This window comes from Diadema antillarum, unplaced genomic scaffold, assembly GCF_040938485.1.
Source record: "Diadema antillarum isolate AM-2024a unplaced genomic scaffold, OU_Dant_1.0 seq00000740_RagTag, whole genome shotgun sequence".
NCBI classification, from domain to species: domain Eukaryota; kingdom Metazoa; phylum Echinodermata; class Echinoidea; order Diadematoida; family Diadematidae; genus Diadema; species Diadema antillarum.
This window is the reverse complement of record NW_027271638.1, coordinates 2,220,647-2,244,635: the sequence shown is the minus strand read 5'-3', so window position 1 is coordinate 2,244,635 and position 23,989 is coordinate 2,220,647. Positions and strand designations below refer to the sequence as shown.

The following is a 23,989-nucleotide window of genomic DNA, read 5'->3' as shown; positions in this document are numbered from 1 at the left end:
CACACAGCCAGTACACATAAAATGTTTCTTTTCCCCGCTAGATATTTCTACTTCTTCCATCCATACAGGTTAAAATATGCGAGATGTCCACGAGCCACTGCTCAACGTGAACATTGGCAACACCTTCCGAGCGTTGGTTTGTCATGATGCAGAGAGAACAGAAAAACGGCATTGACGCAGTAATCCCTGAAAACATTGTCCAGGAACACATGCTCTACCGTCCATTTTCCTGGAAATCTTGTCATGTGACGAGTAAACTAACTTTACGCCTTCTTGCAGCGGTCTCTCTGGCAAATTCTTCTCATCCAGTTCTTCTTGCACAAGGACACTGACATTTTCATAGCAGGCACTTTCAAGAGTAAATGCTGCATGCCACATTGGCCAAAAATGTCCAAAAGTTACACTCTCTAGGCTGGTACTTTTACTATTTCACACATAAGAAATTGGGGAGCAATCATGCAGTAGTCATAGAACTGTCACATGCGTCAACTCGTTACATTGTATTTCCTCCATCATTGTACAACTTGTAAATTTCACACAAACTTGAAGCATTCCTCAGTATAATCATGTGGTTGGTGAGTTATAATGGTTACATAGAGGGAGGAGTGGGAAGAGGGTGTAGGGAATGATGAGTAGATGGGATAGAAATGCACACTACAATCTATTTCATTGCTAGAACATTTCAGTGTCTTCCATTCATGTGTACAGAATTAAAGTACAATATTCTCCTTCATAAAAGTGCGTGTACATAGTCATTCATCATGCCTTACGGTATAATTCTCAGTGAAAGCAACAACCAAAAAAAAAAAAAAAAAAAAATGGAGACCACCCTATGTAGAATACAAGGGCCAACATTGAAGGAACAATCTGGTACAACTTTGAACTATCAGCCAGCTGATGTATGTAGCTTTTCTTTTGTCATGGGTCCAATGACCTTGGAGTCTGGTTTGGCATGTAACAAGCTTGATGCATTCTCAACATTGTCACTTACACCTTAGGAAAATGTGTGATCTGTTACAATCAAATATATCAACAATCAATCCCCGCAAATAACATTCCATCTTTAACAGCAACAACAAAATATAATGGCTTGGGCATCTGGAGTATCAAGATACAGAATATGCCCCTATGTGTGAAACTGGAACAGGCGTGACCACAAAACTGAACCAGTTGAGGTGTGTTGAAAATAAAAAATACAAATGTAGCAATGGCAAATTTATTTTAACTCTCTTTTAGCGGAAATAATTATCATCATCATTATCCAGTGTACTTGCACATCTCTCCAAATTAAATTGTTTGATATTTTGTTTGTTTTGATTCCCTAAGTGTGCATGTGTGTACAGGGACAAATTAACAAGAAACAAACTAGATTGCCTGTCATGACCCCAGTCATCTGGGTGTCTTTTCTTCAGGTGACTACCAACAAAACATTTGCAGTGGCAATAGCATTATTTTGCTTTAAAATATGAAATATGATACCAAACATAAGTGAACCTCAAACAGGATGAGCTTGAAAAGGGGGGGGGGGGGGGGGGAGCAAACTGAAATCACAACCAAAGACATGTCCTGTAAAATTTCAGGTAGAGACATATTCAAGACCTAGTGCTCATATTGCAATTGTTGGGGTACTTGACAATGATTTACAACATCTGCAAACTCAGCATCAATTAATCCACTGGGATATTACCCCTGAATTAATGAGCTGGAAATGGTTGATGGGATAACAGAATAAATCTCTCCTATCGATTCTAGGTTAACTACTTCACACTTCTTGCACTGTCCTGTAAGTTTTCCAAATGATGCATGTCACAAATCACCGTCATTGCTGCTGAAAGAATATAATCACATGGTTTACCGTTTCATGACAAATGATTACCGATTGGATTAAACATCACACATAGCAACTGCCTCATGACAAATAATCAAGTCATTAGAATGCTACGGAAATCATTTATGCCGATGAAACCATGCCAATATCCAAAATTTATGCAAGTAGCTAATGGACCAGATCAAGAGTGTCTTTGCGCTCATATCATTCGTGACGGTGGTGGTATATTGCTCACACATTGAAGATTAACTTGCTATCCGTGCATCATGCAGCTGCTGACAAGACTTCTGAAAGCCTAAAATATATACACAGCAAGTGAGAATGATGATTGGGAAGTGCATGGAACTATCTGCTAATGAGGAGAGTGGTAATTATACCTTTTTTTCTATTTGGCACACAGAGCACGATCATGCACAATATCAAGGAGAAGAGACCTGCGTGGTGTTCTCCCATACCATTGCTTTTTAAGTGTGGTTTACTAGTCAGTTTTTGTTGTAGTTGTTTTCTCTTTCATGGCCGTTGTTGTTGCTAAACATAATCCAACCCTACTCCATAATACATTGCAAAAACACTGGCATTGCTTCAAAATTTCATTGCAAGTGATTTTGAAAAAAGTACAGAAACACAGGCCCACAAATTGAGCCAAGCTCATTCATACGCTGGCCTTTACCACAATCAACTGACCCTTGGCAAAAAAACAAAAACCAACAAAACAAAGAAGGACAAAATCATAAATGTACAGATAAAATAAATAGCTAAGGTATTTTGTTTAAAAAAAAAAATGACAAAAAGACAAATAAAAGAGAACAGTGGAGGGTGCTGCAGTATTCTGTGCCTGCATCACAGGCCCGGACGCCTCTGTGTCCGGAAGGAGTTGGAAAAATAGCGAGATCTGGTCATAAAAAGATAAAACTCCTGGTATAAAATCTCTCGGGGACCGGTGAGAGCCTCTGGGCGGTGTCACAGGAAGTAGTCGGGTTGGGGTTTTTTGGCGGGGATTCCACGCACCTCCTGGACATTGGGAGAGTAGAAGGGGGAAAGGAACAATACTTCAAATAACGAGACAAATTGAGGGAGAGTTCAACTACAATACTTAAATCAGAAATGAGAGCATAAAAGCCTATAAGACACAGACACACACATACACACAAAGTTTTCCAAAGTTTCTAACAGTATGCATATCATACACACCAGTTCTCAAAAGTTTGTAACGGTATGAGTATAAAAAGAAATAATGTATTATATATATAAATAATATAAAAATATATTCAAAACAAATAAAAAAATAGACAGGTTTGACTGTACCTTCAATGTGGTTACAATGAAATTTTACATCTTCTTATTTGTCCTGTTCACTGGCGGACTACATCTTGGTGAGGATTAAGCACTTCAATAGACTCTAAATTTCAGAGCCTCTTCTCTCAGTAAACAGTTTTTCTAGAGTGCATGCTTTCTTTCTATCATTTAGATGGGTTAGGAAACTCCACTTGTATTGAGTCATACATCATTCTAAAGTTACAGTCTGCTCTTTCGGAATCTACCTGAACTAAAAATCTATGTCCGGCGACTTTTTGTTGTTTGTGATGCTGGGTTCAATATGCTTGCACAATCCTCAGCAGCCTGTACTACTTCAACCACTTTCTTCTTCTCTTTTTTCTTTCTTTTTGTTTTACTCATTTCTGAAACAAAACACTGTGTCCCTTGACAGAACAAGAAGAAGAGCTGTACCTGGGGAGCAGCTTCAAATATCGTAAAGTCCCTTTGTAGATGTTCGTCCAATTCCAAAATGGCAGCGACGTTGCCGCACCTGGATGGAAAACACGTTGATGAAAGAAAAAAAAAATCAAATTTCTCTCGGTACTCATTCCAGGAGACTATGTCAGTCCCTTTCATTGAAAACAAGGATCACAGTGTACACAAACAGACTGGCAAATTCATTATCCCACAATTCCCTATTATCAAGCATAACTGACTGATTGGTAAAACTCAAATACATGTTAATTGGTAAAAGAGTGAAGTAAAAGTTTGTCTTCTTGCAACAGCAAACAAACAAAAACTCGCCCTTCAAGATTTCTCCTCCTGTTACATGATGTTTCACCTGGCTCCACACTGCCCTGAGAGCCCCCTTGGAATACACTTCAAAAACCCAGTAGCGTGATGAGAGGAGGATGGTTCGATTGAAAAGATCTTCATTTGCTGCCCATGAGAGTACGAGAAAAGATCATGAATAGCTCATGTCTGCAAGAACAGAACTGCCCTTCATCGAATATGAGCATTGAAGCATATGCTCGTAGTTAAAGGCATACAATCGTGGCGAGTGGTTTGTGCGGCACGGAGACGAACGCAACACGCTGCCTCCCCCATTCTGTATCAAATGTAGTGACCCCGAATGAGAATAGCGCTGGCTCAATGGGTCACAGCGAACAACTCTCTAGACTACAAGAGTTCTGTGCTACAAATCTCCTGACCCAAAATGGCTGTCTGAGCGAGCCACGGGAGCTTCTGAATGGATGCACACTCTCAGTGTGCATGCACATGAAGAGAGGCCAAAAGAGCAACGCGTCTTCTGGCCTCTCTCCTCCAATCATCGCAGCTCGCGGTCACAATGTTTGTGTATGATGCGTACACACACACGCACACACACACACACTTGTCTCAGTGGCAGCATTGTCCCACACGTTTATGGATATAGCTCCGAGTCTGGCATTGCGCAATTGCATGCACAAACTTCTGTCATTCGGAGTTTATGTACCATAAGGGATGACGATCGTCCGACTTTAATGTTCCACTAAAACCAAGATTCATTGGCTTGTAATTACATAGAGATGAGTGATAAAGCTGCACACAGTTTGCTACAGAGATTCCTAAATATGTCAGCATCAGGCCAGCCTTCATATTGCATGGTATCCGCATGCTCTCTGATTTTAAATGCAGAATCTGAGTATCATGTGCTGGAAACAAAAACAAACAAACAAAAGATGATAAAGAGTGGCCGAATGTGACTGACCGGTAGCAGTAGTTGGGCGCTGACCAGACGGTCAGTACCGTCTCGTTAAAGTGCCACTTATAGCCCTCGATGACCAGCTGGTGGGCCCGGCAGATCATGTCGATGTTGTTGGCCGCGTTGAACTGGCTCACCACGTCGTTGCCAAAGAGGTAGCCAGCCCCCCGGGGACTCACGCCCCAGCCCTGTGTGTCTGGGGAGACAAAACAGCAGAAACATGGAACTTTATGTTGGTATCACACTAGAGCTGGTGCTCATATCTGGATAAGCTGTCATCATAAATTTGAAGTTTCCTTTCAATACAACACATCTCGTGAAAATCAACGACAGATTATCTGGATGATTCTAGTACAACCACCAGAACATGGACATTTTCTGCATACACAGGTGAACACTCCTATCTTCTTTTGTGGGAACAACTTTGTTGGTATGACAACCTTAAATCATCAGAATATGACAATACATTTCATTGTGCGTGTATAACAGTTCATAACAAAATAATCTTTGCAGGTTTCATTTCTCAAATGTAATGACATTTTGCCACATTGTGTGTTCAAAAATGAGCTAGCTTTACCACCATCCATCAATGCAGGGGGCTTCAAACCCTCGTTTTGCCTGGGACAACCACAACTAACAGACACACTCATATATTGAATGGGTACCAGAATTTGCATGTTGGGGGGGGGGGGGGGGGGGGGCTTTGCCAAAATGCAATTTTGGGCAAGAAGAAAAAACTTTTTGTCATACCGTACATCAATGGTTTACAATACAGGGTTTAAGGTTAACTTGTCTACAAATAATGCCTTGACTTGCCAAGGCCTCTAAAGTTCTCTCACCTTCCGGATCTGACCACAGCAGGTCACACATGGGTCCATCGTGGGGCACCTCTTGCTTCCTGTCAATCATCCTGATCTGGTCTAATGTCGTTATCGATGGTGACAAGCCGCCGTGGACGCAGAAGATCTGCAGAAAGAAATCACGACAATACATTCCATTTCACTTTATACATTATATCATATCAACCCATCATGCACAGGGGCATGCATGAGCACACTTTCCATGCCATTTGCAATTGAGGGCTAACTATCAAAATCCGTACAGATAAGACCAAGATTTCAGAAAGTAAAATCTTTTCTTTTTTTTTCACCTGCACTCTCTTCATATTCATAAAGTCATTAACTTATACTCTACAAGAATTCTATTCTGGAGTGACAAGCCATTCAAAATTCATTTAAAAAATGTCCAAAAGTTATTGTTATATTGTAATTTCTCCCAGATCATCATGTGACATGTAATAAAGTGTTGGGTTTCTCTGTAACTGTCTTTCCCCCTCAATACATATCTACATCTAAAGCATCAGAATTTCAACCAGGTACTTGTTTTTCCATCGTCCCTACACTACAGCATGTTACAATTCAAGAAATTAGTGTTTAGTCAATTAATGCTACTACAAACCCTCTCCCTTAAATAATATTCCACAGTACAATACCAAACCCTCCGGAAGGCACTTGGTAAGAGGGGGAGGGGCGACCGACTTGCCTTGCCATCGATGATTGCTGATAAGCTGAGGTAATCGAAGATTTCAGTGCAATATCTCCAGACAGTGATAGAGCCGTACTTCCTGAGACACTCGTCGTAGAACCCATACACCTGCGTGATCTGTCTGCTCTCGTGGTTCCCCCGAATTAACGTGATTCTGTCTGGATACCGTACCTGTTCACGAGACCAACCACACACCTTCCACATGAGACTGTGCACATAGAACTTGCATACAAAAGTCAGACATGAACTTCAATACCTTTGATGACATAGCAATTGCAAGGAGGCCAAGAACCTAGAGTACATACATAACTCTTTACTTTATACAAAGATGCAGGTACATATCGTCGCTGGGGTGACAAGACCTTGTATCTGAGATTTTGGTGAAAATGACTTTTTTAAATCAATGTTTAAATAATGGGTTAAGTGATGTCCTGTTGAAATCCCAACTGTCTTACTCCAAAAATGAAGCTACCACAGCGTGTCAAAGGAAAGGCTTTCCCATTCACTACAGTGCATTGGCCGCCATGTTTTTTGGCTTTCCTGAACATTTGACATTTCGTAGATACGAGGTCTCGTCGCCCCAGCGACGATATGTATAAAAGTACAAGCAATCATGCACTCATTTGTTGGCTTTCTATTGCTTTCATCATTGACATGGAAGAATTTTAGTTTTAAGATAGCACAGAGAGTCTCTTTTTATTTTTCATGGGAAGTAAAGACCAAATCTTAGTCTGGGGGTTAAGAGGGTCATGTCCAACTGAATTTGCAGTTTAAAGTGTTTCTAGTGTTCATATGGTTTACTGCAAGCCCCAAACAAAACTTCTTCTTCTTAAAGAAAACCAATTCTTCTGGCGTTTATCTGTATATCAAAATCAGTATACATCAAACAGACAGGGGCTGTGCTGTGTTCCTCATTTTTTTTTTTTTTTTTTGGGGGGGGGGGGGGGGGGACTGTGTGTAATTTGTGCTTCTTGGACCACATGCAGCAAACTGTTAACACCATGGACACATTTACAATGTACAATGAGAAAGACAGAAGCATCTTTCACAATTACAGCATACTTTGTCAGGAAATTTTCATTACGTAGACACTACAATGACTACAATATTCAGACAGCATGAGAAATTCTATGAGGTTTTGTTTGCTGGCAGTCCGCTTGTTTGTTTGTTTATCTTTTTTTATATACACTAATACAACTATTTGACATAAACATGAAGACATGAACTCCTTTCCAGGTCAAACAAGCTGCAGTAACAGGAAAAACAAGGCATGTCTATTAATAGATCTCCATAAAATATTAATGGACACTAAAATAAGATTATTAATATAATTGTTGAAATACACTGAGGAAATGAGTGATTTTGTTTCTATGTACCGGTATACATTATTCTTATTTGAAATGCACATTTTATCTACTGTATCTAGCTCCCAACAGCCTGCTTTAAAGTACAAAAGAACATACTACAAAACAAAAAGAACATACTACAAAACAACAATTTGGCGCAATGCCAAATCAGAGTTTTACATTACACTGGCATTCATGTTGGTTACTCAACAGTTACAAGGTTACCCTTTGGTTTTGCTATTATGTGTGTGCAAATATTTGCAACAATAATTTGTACATTCCACTGACATATCATGACATATCATTCGAGTCATTCACACACGCACAAACTCAAACACTGAGGGCATAACAACTACAAGACATACTGTTACACAGCAAAAAAAAAAAAAAAGAAGATCATTCAGGATACTCATACATGCACACACACACAAACACTTTGAAGGCAGAACCATATTTTGTTTAAAAGCCTGGAGAATTGCATATAATGTGTATTTAATGCTAAATCAAGTCATACATGTAAGACAAGCCCCTTTCTCTTTATTGCATAAACATATTGTCTCATTTTGGATGAACAAAACAAAAAAAGAAAGAAAGAAACATACGCAACTGTGAAAGAAAAAAAAAATATACTAAGTCCAGCTCTGTTAGGCTATACAAAACTTACTGAAGATGTCAGCATAGAGATTTCCCTTCTTCCCAAGCATGTTGAGGTCAAATTCCAACAGAAGGACACAGAGCTATGGTATAAAGTTACACCAGGCAGACTTAAAGGGGAAGTCCGGACGATTATCAGCCGTTTCGTGTGTAAAGAACAATATTTCATGAACCTATCACCCTTTTCCCGACGAGAAAAGACCATCAGATACATTTACTATGATTTTTTTTTTAAATAAGGTAATTCTTCATGTTCGAATCCGTCGCGAGCTGCCCTTCGTACTATCTGTCCCAGGATGCATTGCGCCTGACGTATCGGGCGCAGTTTCCTCAGCTGAGAGCACCGCGAGCGAAGCCCAGCTACGCATCGATCTCCCATTGCACTGCTGACTGCGGGCGGTATCTGCATGCCTGCATAGGTGTGCCTTGTCGGCGCTACTGCAGGAGACCGTACACCGATTTAGGAGTGCTGTTGCCAAACGCTGTATTCCTTTATTCAAATAATCTTCGTTATATATCTATATAAAATCTTCAAAGATTAATGTAAAATAGTTGCAATGCTATAACATTTTCGTTTAAATTGAAATATGTATGTATTATAATACTGCCGTACTTATTAGTGTCCATCCCATCACTTACAATGCATTAGCTGTTGTCGGGCTGTGCAGGCATACATATACGTCTGCTGCTGCCAAGTGCTATCACAATCCGCGATCGTTTTTTCGACTTCTGAGTGTGAACAATCTGAAATCAGTCTGTCAATGTCAGAATTATTGCCTCTTTTGTTGTCCGAGACTGTTGAAAAGTGTGTCTGACGGTGATAAAATACGACAGTATACATGTAACTTGAACCGAGGAAGAAACGCCAGCGCCAGCTTGGTACCGCCGCCGCGCCGCGCCGGTAACTACGACCAGCAGCCCAATACACACAGCGTAATCGGGCTGCGTGTTGTAGCATTCAGGATCATGTAAAGGTAGTATCGTGGATAGATATCAATTTAAAATCGAAATATTTCTTCAATTTGAAGACTTACTAGTAAAGTTGAAGTATTGACAACACCCTAACACTTGACACATCGGCATTTTTTTAATGAAGCAATAGATCATGCCGCGTGCATCCGCTGTGTGGTCAGAGACTGTTGAGCGGTACGCTACTACCGCTTGCTTGGCCCGTATCACCGTTGCTCAAGCAGGGCTCCCCCGAGCCAGCTGAAGCTCCAAGCAAAAAGCAATGTGAGGATGAAACGTCACGCTGTCACGTGATCTTTCTCGCCGGCGTACAGAAATCGAACGGTTACGATTCAAAATTAGTAATGCTAAAAAATCGATTGTGGCGAGTTGGGAGGGTCTTTTTCAATGAAACTTAGTCATTATGGTCTTTATTTATGTAGATTTTGGTTAATTTTTTTCAAAATCGTCCGGACTTCTCCTTTAAGTGTAAGTATACAAAGCACAGAAATCCAGGTGGTAGTTAGTTTCAGATTTGGTAATTTGGTAGCAGAAATTTGTGGTACACCGTATCTGAAAGTATCATCTTACAGAAAACTTTGATAATGATATAGACATTTTCTGAAACCATCCAATGTTTTATGGTGGTAATCAGCCAAATTATGAAGAAAGCCATGGCTCATCACAAAAGTGTTTTGTTGTTGTTTTTTTTTTTTGCATAAGCACTAGTACACACAGTCCACAGAACCTTGGGGGGGGGGGGGGGGGGGGCCTGGCTGTAGACCTTCCCTCCTGTGAACTTTTGATCTATACAGCAGCTATACGCACATGCAAAACGTCTGTGCCACAACTCTTCACATTTAATGAATTGAAAGCTTGCCTGGGACAGCCCAGCTAAAATCCAACAAAGTATTCCAGGAAAAAACACTCTTGCTTGTTCTGGTGCCAAGCCTAAAAAAACAGATTCTTTCTGGTTTTATCCAGACAGCTTTATTTTTTTCTTTTCTTTTCCTTGTTTTTTTATTTTTTTTTAATCATGACACAATCTACAGCTATGGCCAAAACAGGCAGGCAGAATTTTGTTTCGATTGGCACTCTTAGGTATTTTGCGACTGAAATACATGACTTCCTTGCAGAGTAGAAAGAAGAATTTTCATCCAACAATGCCTCTGGATTACACAAATGTCATCTCACTGTTCTTTATCTTGATCTAACTACACAGCAACAAACAGTGCCTAACATTAATTCAGAGCAACCTACAAACAAGGCCCTACATGTCCGTTGATGTTGGCTGAATATTCTCGAAATTAAAAGCTATGTCAAGAACTTGACACCGTTTGCTTTCAATGCTGCACTGTCACACAATCCCATTCCTATATCAAATGCAATCATCACTTACAGTACAATGTATTATCAACAGGCAGAATGCCAGCAAATCTGTATTGTTTTCGTGTCTGGTTGCCTACACAACTGGTTAAAGGGGACCTCCGGATGATTTTCAGACTTTTACATTTGAACAGCTATAAATTAGTTAAACTGATTACAGAGTTTCAGAATTTATAGTGATTGGGATGAGGAATAAGAATGTTTTCAAAATTTATAACAAATTGCAATGAACAAGGATGATGACATGGCAGCCTCACCATAAGAATGCATGAAATGGGGCTCAAGGAAGCAGAACAAAAGAAGAAGGCATGCATAGATTCTTCACAGGTGAACTTGTTGAGCAAGCGGTATTGTAATGGAATTCCACTGCTACATTTCTGAAATATGTGAGGCTCTGATGTCATCAACACTGTTCAGTGTAATTTGTTTAAGATTTTCAGTTAATTTGTTTCTCTGCTCAAGAACCACAATAAATTCCACAAATCTATACATGGAGCTGTCGATTTATGTACTACATGATGTGAAATTATGAAAATCGTCTGGAATGCCCCTTTAACATGTCCATTAACTGAAATTTACCGGTACTGCCAAATCTCACACAGAAAGCAATGATGCCCACAACAGATTACATGCATCTTCTTCTGGTTATTTCTTCAGTGGCCACATATTCCTCATACTGCAATAAGTTCACGTCCAAGAAAGAGTTTTTGTGCCTGTGTGTGTGTCCATACATCAATGAATTCTATAGATGTCTACAGTGACCACGAAACCTACACTCATTCAGCTTTGGGTCTGGAGTAAGTGTTTAGAGTATTTCACATGTGTTATCAACACAGAACATTCATGAACTTTACGCGTGCATGAGTAAGAGCACGGGGGTGTTTCAGAAAGATGTAACTCAAATCAAACTGTCCATACTATTTAGGAAAATCCCCCTAAAATACAAATGGAACCTATTGGCAGGCACAGGCCAAATAAAGGGACACGAAATGCCACCCATATACACAATTCCCACTGAAATCAATGTTTGGTCTTTGTGAAACACACAAGGATATGTCAGTAATGCATAAAGACTTTAATATTTCAAATCTTGGTGACTCACTTTGAGTGCTAGTAGAAGAAGAAACGTCTCTACGCTGTAGAAGCCCCTGTCCACAAAATCGCCCATGAAGAGGTAGTTTGTGTCGGGCACATCACCTCCAACCTGCATGAACATAAAGGAAGAGACAAGGAGTTTTAAAAAAATGTTGCAGCGGCATATGCACCAGTACATTGTAGCTCACCATTAGTCAGCCATGTCCAGAAATACAAAATATTACATTGTTGTGTCTATTTGATTGAAAAGAAAGGGATTGCATAAGGTCTGATATGAATTCATACAACATATGACTGCCAAGCTCCCTTGCAAATTAAGATCTAGCGCTTCACCTGCAGATTTCGCATGAGGGATAAGTTGATTCAAGTGAAGATTCAACGAGTTACTTACTATTCTCTAATGACATGAGGGTGAGGGGGTTGAAATATTCCTCAGTACCCACCTCACATCCATCCATCCACACACACACACACACACACACACAAACAAACAAACTCAAAAACAAACAAACAAATAAATAAACACATCAACACAAAACAAACAAACACATCAACACAAAACAGAAAGTCAATCCATATATCATGCCCCTTCCTCATGCTTTTGTAAAGCTCACCAAAATGACTTCCAAATTACCTGTCAATCATTTGATACAGTAACCTTACAGTAAGACTTGCAATGAATTGATAATGTGATCCAAAAGTCCTGCTTTACACTGTTTTGTGAGCAAACGAATTTTTAAAGTCTAGAAAATAACGAAAAGAACTGAGTGAATATTAAAGAAGAAATGATGTGTACAGAGAAATCCTGCGCCAAGGAAAACACAAAAGTGTGGCGGGGCCAAGGACTGCCTACCTTGAAGAGTTCTTTGAGGTCATAAAACTGACCGTGGATGTCCCCACATACTGTGACTGGTGCGTCTACTCTCTGCACATTGCTCTCCTCCACAAGAATTTCCCTGTCAGAGATTAAAGATTGCATGATATAATCAGTTAACAAATAGCAATACACAGGGGGGGGGGGGGTGCCACGTGAAGAAACCATCAGGTACAGAGAAATTATTATAATCAAAATACCTCAAAATCTCATCAAAAGGATATAAACTTTATCTGGAATGGCAGTTGAAACAACAAAAATAGGAGATACTATAGCAGGAATTCCCCCACAAGACAAAGAGGAACTGTTCAAAAAAAAAAATCCTCCTGCATCATTGTTAGGAATTCCCAAGAATGTTGTTCTCCCATAGGAAGATTAAGGAAAAAGATACAGAGATAGTGAAGAAGAAAGAGGACAAGGAGAAGAAAATGACTGAAGATGAGGAAAGAAAAAAAGATAAAGATAAGACAAAAATTTTGCACAAAATAAATCTTTGAATCATTCCAGAGCACACCCTCCACATTAACTGACCCTAGTACACAATGCATTCCAAGAACACGTATTCAACTGCCCTACTGGTGCTGGGGTTTAATGCTTTGCCAACTGGTGTATACAGTTAACATTATGGTGGTAATAACTTCAACTGCTCTACTTTGAAAGTGCTGGAAAGGGTCACCTTGGCACTTGTTCATATTTTCAAAATAAACGATGAACAATGACAATGAGAAAAGTGCTGTTGTGTCAAACTTTCCATAGACCCTAAAAGTTACTGTTCGAACTCTGAAGATTTACTGAAGTACAGATCCTCCAAAATGCCACCATGCTTTATGGGAGAAAAAAACAAGCCTTCAGAAGGGTATAGATGTCTGTGAGCTCACCTCGCCTTTGCACATAATGCTTTGACTTCACTCTCCTTGATGATTTCACAATTTCTAAGCTGTTCTATTTGCCTGTTGGTTGAAAGAAAAAGAGAACAGACACAATAGAAGTGATTGTTTCAAAGCAGTTTGACAGTTGATTCTATGCCAAGGACAATGCCTCGCTACAAATCACTATCAGTGATCACACACTTGTAGCACACAACATACAATGTACACATAAACATGAACAACATAACATTCTAATCATCTGTACATGTAATTACCAGGTATTTTCATTGAATAGTAGCCTAGTAATAGCAATACCTTAGGCCGTTGAAACAATAAAAACATGCATGCATTTTGATACATACAATGTATATTCTTGTTTCAACACGTATGTGCGACTACAACATTCAACTGATGGTGATACAGATGGTTATATCTATGGTTTAAGAACCTTATAAATGGGGCTGTCTAATAGCCCCATATGGGTCATGCAACCAAACATTGATTCCTTTTCACTTAGTTTTTACTTTAATAGACATATGAGGGCAAAATGGAGAAACAAAATGCTGGGACACTATACAAAGTGTATGTGTCATTGTCAATCTCTCCTAAGCGATGGGAATAGGATCATTAAGACACAAGGGGAAAATACATGTATGAAGGACATTCAAACATACTCAAAGTACTTCAGTAGTACTTTGGAACAAGGCTATACCTATTGAAACTGATAAAGCCATTACATCATACTCTACAAATAGGGACAAGTTCATTGAGAAGTGCACTTTGACTTGTTTATGTACACACTGTCATAGATTACTCAGAGACTGTGCACGTACAAGCTAACAACTTTTCAGCATGGTTTTTTTACACACTACTGTGCATGTGTAGTTTCTGCTTGCCAACAATACCACACAACAAGCAAAGCCTGCTAATGTCGAGCCCTTTCCGACACATACAATGGACATTATGACATCCTTTACAAAATACAAAGTGTACTTCAAAATGAATTTGAGATGTAATGAAATCATATGCAGTACACTGAAGATGTAATACAAATAACATAAACATGTTACTTTCACTGCAATAGGAAAGTCCTTGATTGGAATCTACAGTTGTATTACACATGGCGGAAGGGCCTATGATAGAAATGTGCTTGATGTTTACATGTGTAGCAATCAAATTTTGATGAACTAATAAAAATATGCCCAGATTATCCAGAATTGTAAAATCTCCTTTTGAGGGATCATCCTAAACTGATTTTATTTTCTTGGCAATCCCTAAAAGGCAAGGCAACATTTTGTTTTTTATCTATTTATTTTTTTACTACAGCTGGGACAAGAACAAACCAACAAAAAGCAACAGAAAAGTTTTGAGATTAAATTATCAAGCCCAATAATCATAGCGTTAGTTGTCAGCAATCTGATTTTCCTTTTATATCATCATAAATGCCATGGCAACAACTTGATGCCGAGTTCCCCCCCCCCCCCCCCCCCCCCACTTCATATACGTATGTAAACTCTTGAAATTTGGGAAATGTGGGGAAAGGTGGGGAATGCATGAAGTGTCTATGTACTGCTTTTTAAAATCACAATTGTAAATATTACTATGTATTCACCTCACAATAACTGATCAATGTTTTCTATTGCACTTCAATTAATTTTGAAAGCACACTGACATATTTGGGGAGCATTTATCTGCTGTGCCTGTTTGGACAAGCGCAATTGCAAATGTTTGGTTGCAAGCAAGAAACCAGTTTACTCACATATTTCAAATTTGATGCATGCCTTTCTGACAATGGTTCTTGACAACCTGAAAGCTTGCATAAGGTTTGCCCAATGTAGCAACAACTAGTGTATGCAAACTGGATTCCAAGTATCAAAAATGGCTTTTGAAGAACAGGTTGATAGAATGGCCACTACATCACTAAGTACATCAGGATGGAAGAAACATCCACACATTTGAATCTGTTAGTAAATCTGTCTATTGACATGTGTTTGGCCCCAGGTTGGTTGGTTTGACATGGCCTGACGAGTGCTGGGAAAGGTCGTCAGAGTTGTTTTCTTTACATACCTATCTAAATCGCTACAGTCTGTCATCTTGGGATTCCTTCACGAACTGCACCTCCACTCAATCCGTTTCCGGGGTTTACTGTCACAGAAAAAAACACAAAGAAGCTGGCTGTTATAAATACAGGGTACACTTTTGTACATTGACTTCCAGCTACAAGTATGCTAACTCAAAATGAGAAAGTTCAACTTCTACAAATACATTGTACAATATGTATGCACATATTCTTTTGTCATGGGGTGATCTCTTCCACCACAGTATGTGTATGTACCCACTTTCAAGAATGGTCTACATTTACTTTAGCCCTTAGTCTCGTCCAGTCCATGAGAAAACTGGGGTATGGAATGAAGAATGCTGGTTTGGTTATATCAGATACACTTTCAGATTTGTCCATTCAGTGCTGTAGGAAAAACACAAGAAAAACTCAACCCCAAACTATCCAATACATTCATCAACACTGCCAATGAAATACTGTATCTAGAGCATGACTGTGATTTTTTTGCAAGAGAGAAAACCAAGAAATAAAGGCCTCCATGGAATTTATTGTGTATACAACACTGTAAATTCCATGTATGCCTCTCATCTGTTTGTGCTTTCCAGTAGTGTGCGTGCATTCAATGTGTGTTGCTGCTGTTTCAATAATGATAAAGAACTGGACACTACATGCATGCACAGTAGGTACATGTATAGACTAGATTATTATACAGTTGTACTTACTATCCAGGATTACCAGATACAGTCACAGAAACTTAGAATAAAAGAGAGTGCCTAAAATATATATACTGTATGATCTAGTGAAGCCACAGTAATTTGCACATGAAAGGGCCTGAACTTTGTCACAGCTGTAGATGCAACAATGGTTTGAATTCAGGTTTTTCCCTGAAAACTGGTATCACTGCGTACCACAGTACGTGTAATATGCATGATGGTTGCAACTCTGCACATGAAGGGGCCAGTAATTTATCACTGCAAGCTTCACTGACTGCATCAAGTGGTGTGTCACTACAAAGTGTCAACCAAGTACAAGATCGTACAAAGGTTGTCTTTGTGTTGAGTCGTTGGGATATTCTGAGATGAATACATTCATGTGAGGCATACAAAGTGTGTACAAGTATGTGGATCTATCACCTGGTGAAGACAAAGTCAATACGAAAGACAGTCTTTTACAAGATACACAAAGTCTATATGTAATTGTATGTTCCTTTCTCACACTAACCAGAAACACATTCATTCGAAACTGATCCAACTACAAACTGCACTTCAGTTTTCCCCTGCCCTATATTTAGCTTTGCCCACATGTGAGCCATTTTTTTTTTAAATACATTGTATTGCAACAGTTTTCTCTAGTTCAAACTGATTTGACAATTCATCATCAAACCTGGTAAGGCATTAAGAGATTATCAAGTCAATGTTAACGGACAATGCATGATTTCTGCTTCTATACGAACCCCTACCACAAGTTACTGTACAGTGTAATTTTCTAGACAGTCTCCTTACGAAGCATACATAGGTCATCTCGATAGGTATTACACACGCATCACAGTTGTTAATACCAATGTTAGTCATCTGCAGTGTTACAGACACAGTACAGCACTGGTACTGTGTAGATGTGATGCCATCACAACTGGACTCCTGCCAAGAATGCTCCAAATGTCACAACATGTTGAAGTTTACAGTTCACAGTGTTGAGCGTGAGAGCACTCATGTGAAAATTTTTACCTCCACATCAATCAGGTTGAGACGTTCTCACAGCTGTGTAAAGTGAGCTGCCCATGAACATGGTTCAACCATGGATAACACCGTCCAAAATTTGACCACCTGCTGCAGCTGCATGTAGAAACATACAATGTGTGTGCTTTTGCGCATGGTCAAACCTTGGGCATGAGAGGTTGAACCTTGGTACAGTTGCTTTAATATGAATGGAACTCAGTGGAAGTTAGTAGATCACAGCCTACATACTCGTACAGCTACAGGAGTGGAGTACAGCTACGTGTTCAGCCTAACCCCGGGGCACTTCTTCACACAGTTATACTGAGATCTAGCAGTCACACTACACATCTAAAACTTCTTTATTTAACCCAAGGCCCACTTTGTCTCCAGCATTGTTTTGATTTTTTTTTTTTTTTAAAGACACCCAGTTTTACGCTAAGGCTTAGGTAGCCTATATCACGTACATGTAGATCTATACTTTTTTTTACAGTTACTGGAAAACTGCCGAGTTAAATAATCCTAGGTCGAATGAATTTACAAATTACAATTATAAATTTCATTCTTGGCCAACATCTTTAGCCCACGGCTGGTTGAGAAGCAAAACAATGGACTACAGCTGGATCAAATGTTGACCGAAAGATCGGTCTGTATCTGGTCATCAGGGATATGTTCCACGGAGACTGCGTCTGGCTTCACGGATGGAGGAGAGTGATAACGTAAACTAAAAAAATAAAAAATAAATAAAAGACTCCTCCGGACAGACGCATCTTTCTGTCTAGAACCACTAACGTTAGATCAAATGCTACTACAAATCCAACAATTGTTTGCGTTTGCCACTCACGATCCCAGTCTTTTGTACACAACAAAACGTTTAACATGAACTACATGTACAGTTGTATGATGATTGTCTTCAAGAACTATCTAAATTATCGCACAGGATAAGCACAAGAGAAGTCCAATTCATGAAAACTTGCTGTTAGTGTTACTGACCCCATTCATTCAACACTGTCCGAAGACGTTGACCAACCGTTTGGTTATCGATATTTTATCTTCCGATGTAGCTGAGAAGGAACAATATTTTTCTGTGATAATTCCCACTTCTACCAGACGGAAATCAAACCTGATTCTAGCTGATCCAGGGTCGTTCTTAGAGCTCAATTTGACATCAATTGACTGCTCAAACCGGACTTCGAATGACTAGGATTTCTAACCTTAATACAGCTACCTTGCTGGATCTGGACAGAGAACACGTCAGTGCCAGTGTCAGTGGGGCGGTTTCACTCATGTTTTTGACAGAAAAAGGCCACAGTCCATACAATTCAAGTCAGTTTTTGTACCATATCCTCAAAAGCATGAGATAGGTTGCTCGTTTATCATTAGAATATGCCCATTAATTCTCCAATCGCAAAATTTTGATGACAATTACACCTACCTTCGATTACGAAGCACTAGCTGGCTGCTGACCCTCTCGCCGTTCACTACGTGAATACCGTACCGTGCGTACAAAATGTTACGTGTATCGGTGCATGCATGCAGTGCTGGTGATGCATGTACACCGAGCAGTGGACACACACAGGAGCGGAGCTAGCTGCTGGTGAGGTTACGTACGAATGCCCAGCCTGTGCTAGCACTGCTGAACACTACACATGCGATACAGACAACGCAAGTTGACTTCCCTGTGTACGTGACACGCAAACTGCACGTTGCGATTTTCCATCCTCGAATCCGCCGCTGCGCAATACTAGTAGGTCTAATGTGTGGTGTGTGTAGCGTTGGCATCGCTTTAGAGCGCTCGTCAACCATCGAACGCGCACATTCAATGTATACTAGTATTAGACACAAGAAATATGATTCCACTGATGCAGCGAGTGCAATTTTGATAAGCGGTGAATGTCTTATTAGGTGATCCGAGTATCCTTCGGATCACCTTCTGTATCTGTACGGATTCTTTCTTCTTCTTTCTTTCTTTATTTCTCCGCAAAAGTTGTGCAGAGGTTAGCTCAGAAAGTCCGCTGCCTATCAATTTCAAAATTATACCATGTATGCATCATGTCCCAAAGACGACAAATCTAATGTATCATTGTGATCAGTGGACCGTGACGTCACTATGACGTCATTATATGAAAACACATTCTCAATCATATCTCATTAATGGAATGAAATTTTTCAATGAAATTTACGTCACATATATTTCAAATTATGCGCATTCTACTCATGTTCTCAAAATTCATATTTTCTCTTAAAACGTGCGCGTACGCGCGCGTTGAAATATTTGTATGCTCCAATCGAGCTCAAAATTTTTTTGCACACGTTTCAGACCATTTGGAGCATTTTTTGAAAAATTGAAAAAATCGGACGGACGCGTACGCGCGCGCGCATATACGCACGCACAGCTCATGTGCAATTGAAATTTCCAGTTTTTTCACTTTGATCGGATGTCTGAAATGTTAAGGAATATTTATACCAAGTTTCAAATCAATCCGACTCAATATGACGTCATACGGGCCCGTCAAAGTTGAAATTCCGCGCGCGCGTCAATGGCGATATACAGTGCAACTATGCCAAAAAACTGCCAATTTTAAATCCGATTTTACTCGTCAGGATGGACGGTGACCCCCCATTTTCTGTACATATTTTGAAAGCTGATGAGTTGTACATGTCATTTCATGGGGTGGCAATGCTGACAAAATGATTAAAAGATATCAAATTTCTTAATAAAGTAAAAAAAGTAAATTTTCAAAATGACGTCATCAAATTTCAAGTTCATTCGAGCATATCTCACTAGTCCTTAGTCAATTTTCACCCAGATTTCAGTATGATGTAGCTTATTTAATGTTCTTTCAAACATAGAATTACAATATTTTGATTGGATAACGGTATCACCTCGTAAAAATGGATTAAAAGTAATCTTGTCAAATTTGACCAGTTTACGTGTTATCTCTATGGGAGTGCAGTTTTTCTGGAAATGAAAATTGACATGACTATCTTTATCGAGCACTAGCTCACTTAAGCTTCGGTAAATTTCTCCCAGATTTTAATATGTTGTAGCTGAGACTTTACGCTACCGTAAGTGTGCCCTTCGTTTTTTCATACGATGTCAAAATCACGTCAAAAAATTGGGTTGAAATTCAGGCTTATCTTCGATGTATTGAGATATTTCTTTCTTTCTGCAACTTTCTTTGCAATAACTCAAGAAAAACGGCCTCTATCACTTCTATATTTTGCACATGTTTAGTTCATGTCACGTGAATTATTTCATAAAATAACAGCTACTTGATCGGACACCATCTTGGGTATGTAAATTAGGGTCAAAGGTCATAGGTGTTTCACCCTGTATCTTAGTGAATACATGTCTTATCTTTCCCATATTTTGCACACGCAAAGACCATGTTACAAGGATCATTTCACAAAATAACCACTTTTTACTCAGATGCCATCTTGTCTGTGCAAATTGAGGTCAAAGGTCATATGTACTTCTTTTTGTATCTTCGTTATGACGTGTTATCTCTATGGGAGGGAATTTTCTTTAATGTGAAAATTGACATGATTGTCTTTATCGAGCACTAGCTCACTTACCCTTCGGTGAATTTCTCCCAGATTTTAATATATTGTAGCTGAGACTTTGCGCTATCGTTTCATTTCCTTCGTTTTTTCATACGATGTCGGAATTACGATAAAAAATTGGTTGAAATTAAAGCTTATCTTCTATGTATTGAGATATTTCTTTCTTTCTGCAACTTTCTTTGCAATAACTCAAGAAAAACATGCCCTATCACCCCCATATTTTGCACATGTTTAGTTCATGTCTCGTACATTATTTCATAAAATAACAACTACTAGATCGGACAACATCTTGGGTATGTAAATTAGGGTCAAAGGTCATAAATGTTTCATCTTGTATCTTAGTGAATACCTGTCCTATCTTTCCCATATTTTCCACACGTATAGACGATGTCGCGAGAATCATTTCACAAAATAACCACTATTTCATCAGATGCAATCTTGGGAGTGCAAAGGTGGGTCAAAGGTCATATGTATTCATTGCTGTATCTTCGTTATTCAGTGTATACAGAATTTGGTACCAAAGATGGCAGATATGACTCCCTTTTCTAAATGAGAATGCAAACATCACACGGCCAATGTCTCTAAACACAGATGAAACTTGTATGGTCATGCCTATTGCGATCAGGACTCGAATCATTGATAAAAAAAAATCGGATCACCTTAATTTGTCAGTGATGACAAATTACAATCTCTAGTTTGATATCTATTTATTTCTGCAATTTCATGACCAACGTAATATATAAATACTTTGTTTTGGTACAAATCATATGATTGTTAAAGAAGAATTAATAAACTTGATGAATGCAAAATATTGACAATTATTTAATACCTAGGGCCGTAGGGGAGCAATTCACCGAATTGCAGGAAAAAAAAAAGTTGTATCCTGTAAGACCAAGGGGGTAAAGCAAGACACGACCTGTTACTATACTCAACTCAAGTATGAATCACATCCCTAACAAAAACATACGACCCGTTGAGAAGATTGTGCTAGTATTGGAGGAGGAGAGAATATTGTAGTTGCTTTTTCTTCGTCTTACCTCTATGTCAGAAAATTATATCACTTTTCTTATTTTTCGTTTTGTCCATTCTTTCTTTCTTCCGGTTCTTTTTTGGATGGATAGCCAACAGGGTCTACACATGGATGATGGCTTTTATTGGTGTATAATGTATATACCACAATCTATAGTGTTGAAATAATGCGTACAACACCATCCCCTAATCAGTGGTAAATTTCAGGCTCCAGTAAGTCCTCCAAGGATACAACACTGCCTGCCTGAGCGATATGCGTAACACGTTCACCTAGCGCGGAGTAGTTTCTGGAAGGCCTGTCAGATGACATAACAAACCCAATCGCGGGTAATGAAACACGGGACTGTCAGAGGATGTTTGGCGTCCACATTCCAGATTGCATACTTGGGATATTCCTCTGGCAGATGCAGGATGGCCCATCCCACGCCACAGAAAGGGGCGATAAGAGAATGGATGCACATCGAGGGTTGAGTGAGGGTGGAGCGGGCTGCGGAAAGGCCTCGGGATTGGGGATTTATACCTGGCCACTCAACATGTCAAAGTATACAGGTACTACATACCAGCGACCTGGTTATTTGTTTGTTTGTTTATTTATTCTCCTTTTCACATTAAAAAAAATGCACAGAACAATACATAAATTATAAATGAATAATAAAAAAGAGATTACAAAGTGGATGGATTGCCCATTTCAGATTCCTATAATACTTCTGGTTCTTCTATTGGGGTCCACCACATACACATACCCAACTTTGGTGTGCTCTAATATACCTCAATACATCGCCCGGGACCCGGGTTACCATGGTGTTTGACCAGGGAGGTTTCTCGTCTCACCTCCCTGGTTTGACAATCGCATAGCCGATTTAAAAGGTAGGTTATCCTTTTTACTTCATTGATATGAGAGAGCGAGAAATATATTCTGTCGCTACAGATTGAGTGTCTGCCGTGACTCGGGTTCGCAAGAGAAAAGTGTTAACATCATTATCATTATATCATATTTTGTAATAAGACTGGATGAATATCGGCGGTTTGTCCAATATCATAACAACAACAACAACAACAACAACAACAACAACAAAGAGTCTGTGTATAAGAAAGAAACAATATAAAAAAAAACTGTTTCCTGAACCTATGACATGCAGCACACAAGCGAAATATAAACATTAGATGGCGACTGAGTATAGTCGCAAGGCAAAGTGCAACAACAACAACAACAACAACAACGACAAAAGCAACAACAACAACAACAAAACAACTTAACAACAACAACAACAAAGTTACTGAGGGATCGAGATATACATAAGGTTTAGCTGGGATTGTCACGTATACTCTTAAAAAAAACAAAAAAGAGTGAATTTAGAGTGAAATTGGAGTGAATTTTGAGTAAAAATGTTCATTTTCACTCATTTTGGAGTGACCTCAGGGATCACTCGAAGATTTTGGAGTGATCCCTGAGGTCACTCTAAAACGAGTGAAAATGAACATTTTCACTCAAAATTCACTCCAATTTCACTCTAAATTCACTCTTTTTTGTATTCACTCTTTTAAGAGTGAATATTTTCACTCGATTTTTTTTAGAGAGTATATATATATATATATATATATATACATACATAATTTTCTCAACTTGCTTTGTTTCGTTTCTTTTCGTTTCGTTTAATTTACTTTAGTTTAATTTAGCTTAGTCTAGTTCTGTTTTTATCTTGATACCGCCTTAATTCTTGTTTGCATCAGATGGTCCAGTTGCGCGGGGCCACAAATATATATATATATATATATATATATATATATATATATGTTGAACCACTATGTTACCAATAATCTTATCTTTCGGTGGCCTGATCGGGCAATTAAAGATTCAAAATGGGTTATGTTTCTCTGTATTTCGGGCGACCAAAATTTGATTTTAGAGGCCCGAAATTGCAACCAGATAAGTAAGTTGGTATTGAGGCCATTCAATTACACACACACACACACACACACACACACACACACACATGCACACACATGCACACACACACACACACATCCACACACACTTTTTTATGATATCCTTTATTTGAATATCATTCGATATCA

General features: G+C 39.1%; 1 protein-coding gene across 1 annotated transcript; it reads right to left on the bottom strand.

The window, feature by feature from the left end:
* Positions 1–1,572: 1,572 nt before the first annotated feature.
* Positions 1,573–18,808, bottom strand: LOC139738404 (serine/threonine-protein phosphatase 4 catalytic subunit). Its single transcript, XM_071649041.1, has 10 exons — positions 18,753–18,808; positions 15,614–15,691; positions 13,556–13,627; positions 12,657–12,759; positions 11,811–11,912; positions 6,372–6,545; positions 5,669–5,795; positions 4,836–5,025; positions 3,557–3,635; positions 1,573–2,839 (listed from the first exon to the last, which is right to left on the bottom strand). Exons 2-10 carry the CDS (start codon positions 15,637–15,639, stop codon positions 2,789–2,791), a joined length of 924 nt encoding a protein of 307 aa, XP_071505142.1. The 5' UTR covers positions 15,640–15,691; positions 18,753–18,808; the 3' UTR covers positions 1,573–2,788.
* Between the last annotated feature and the right edge of the window lie 5,181 nt (positions 18,809–23,989).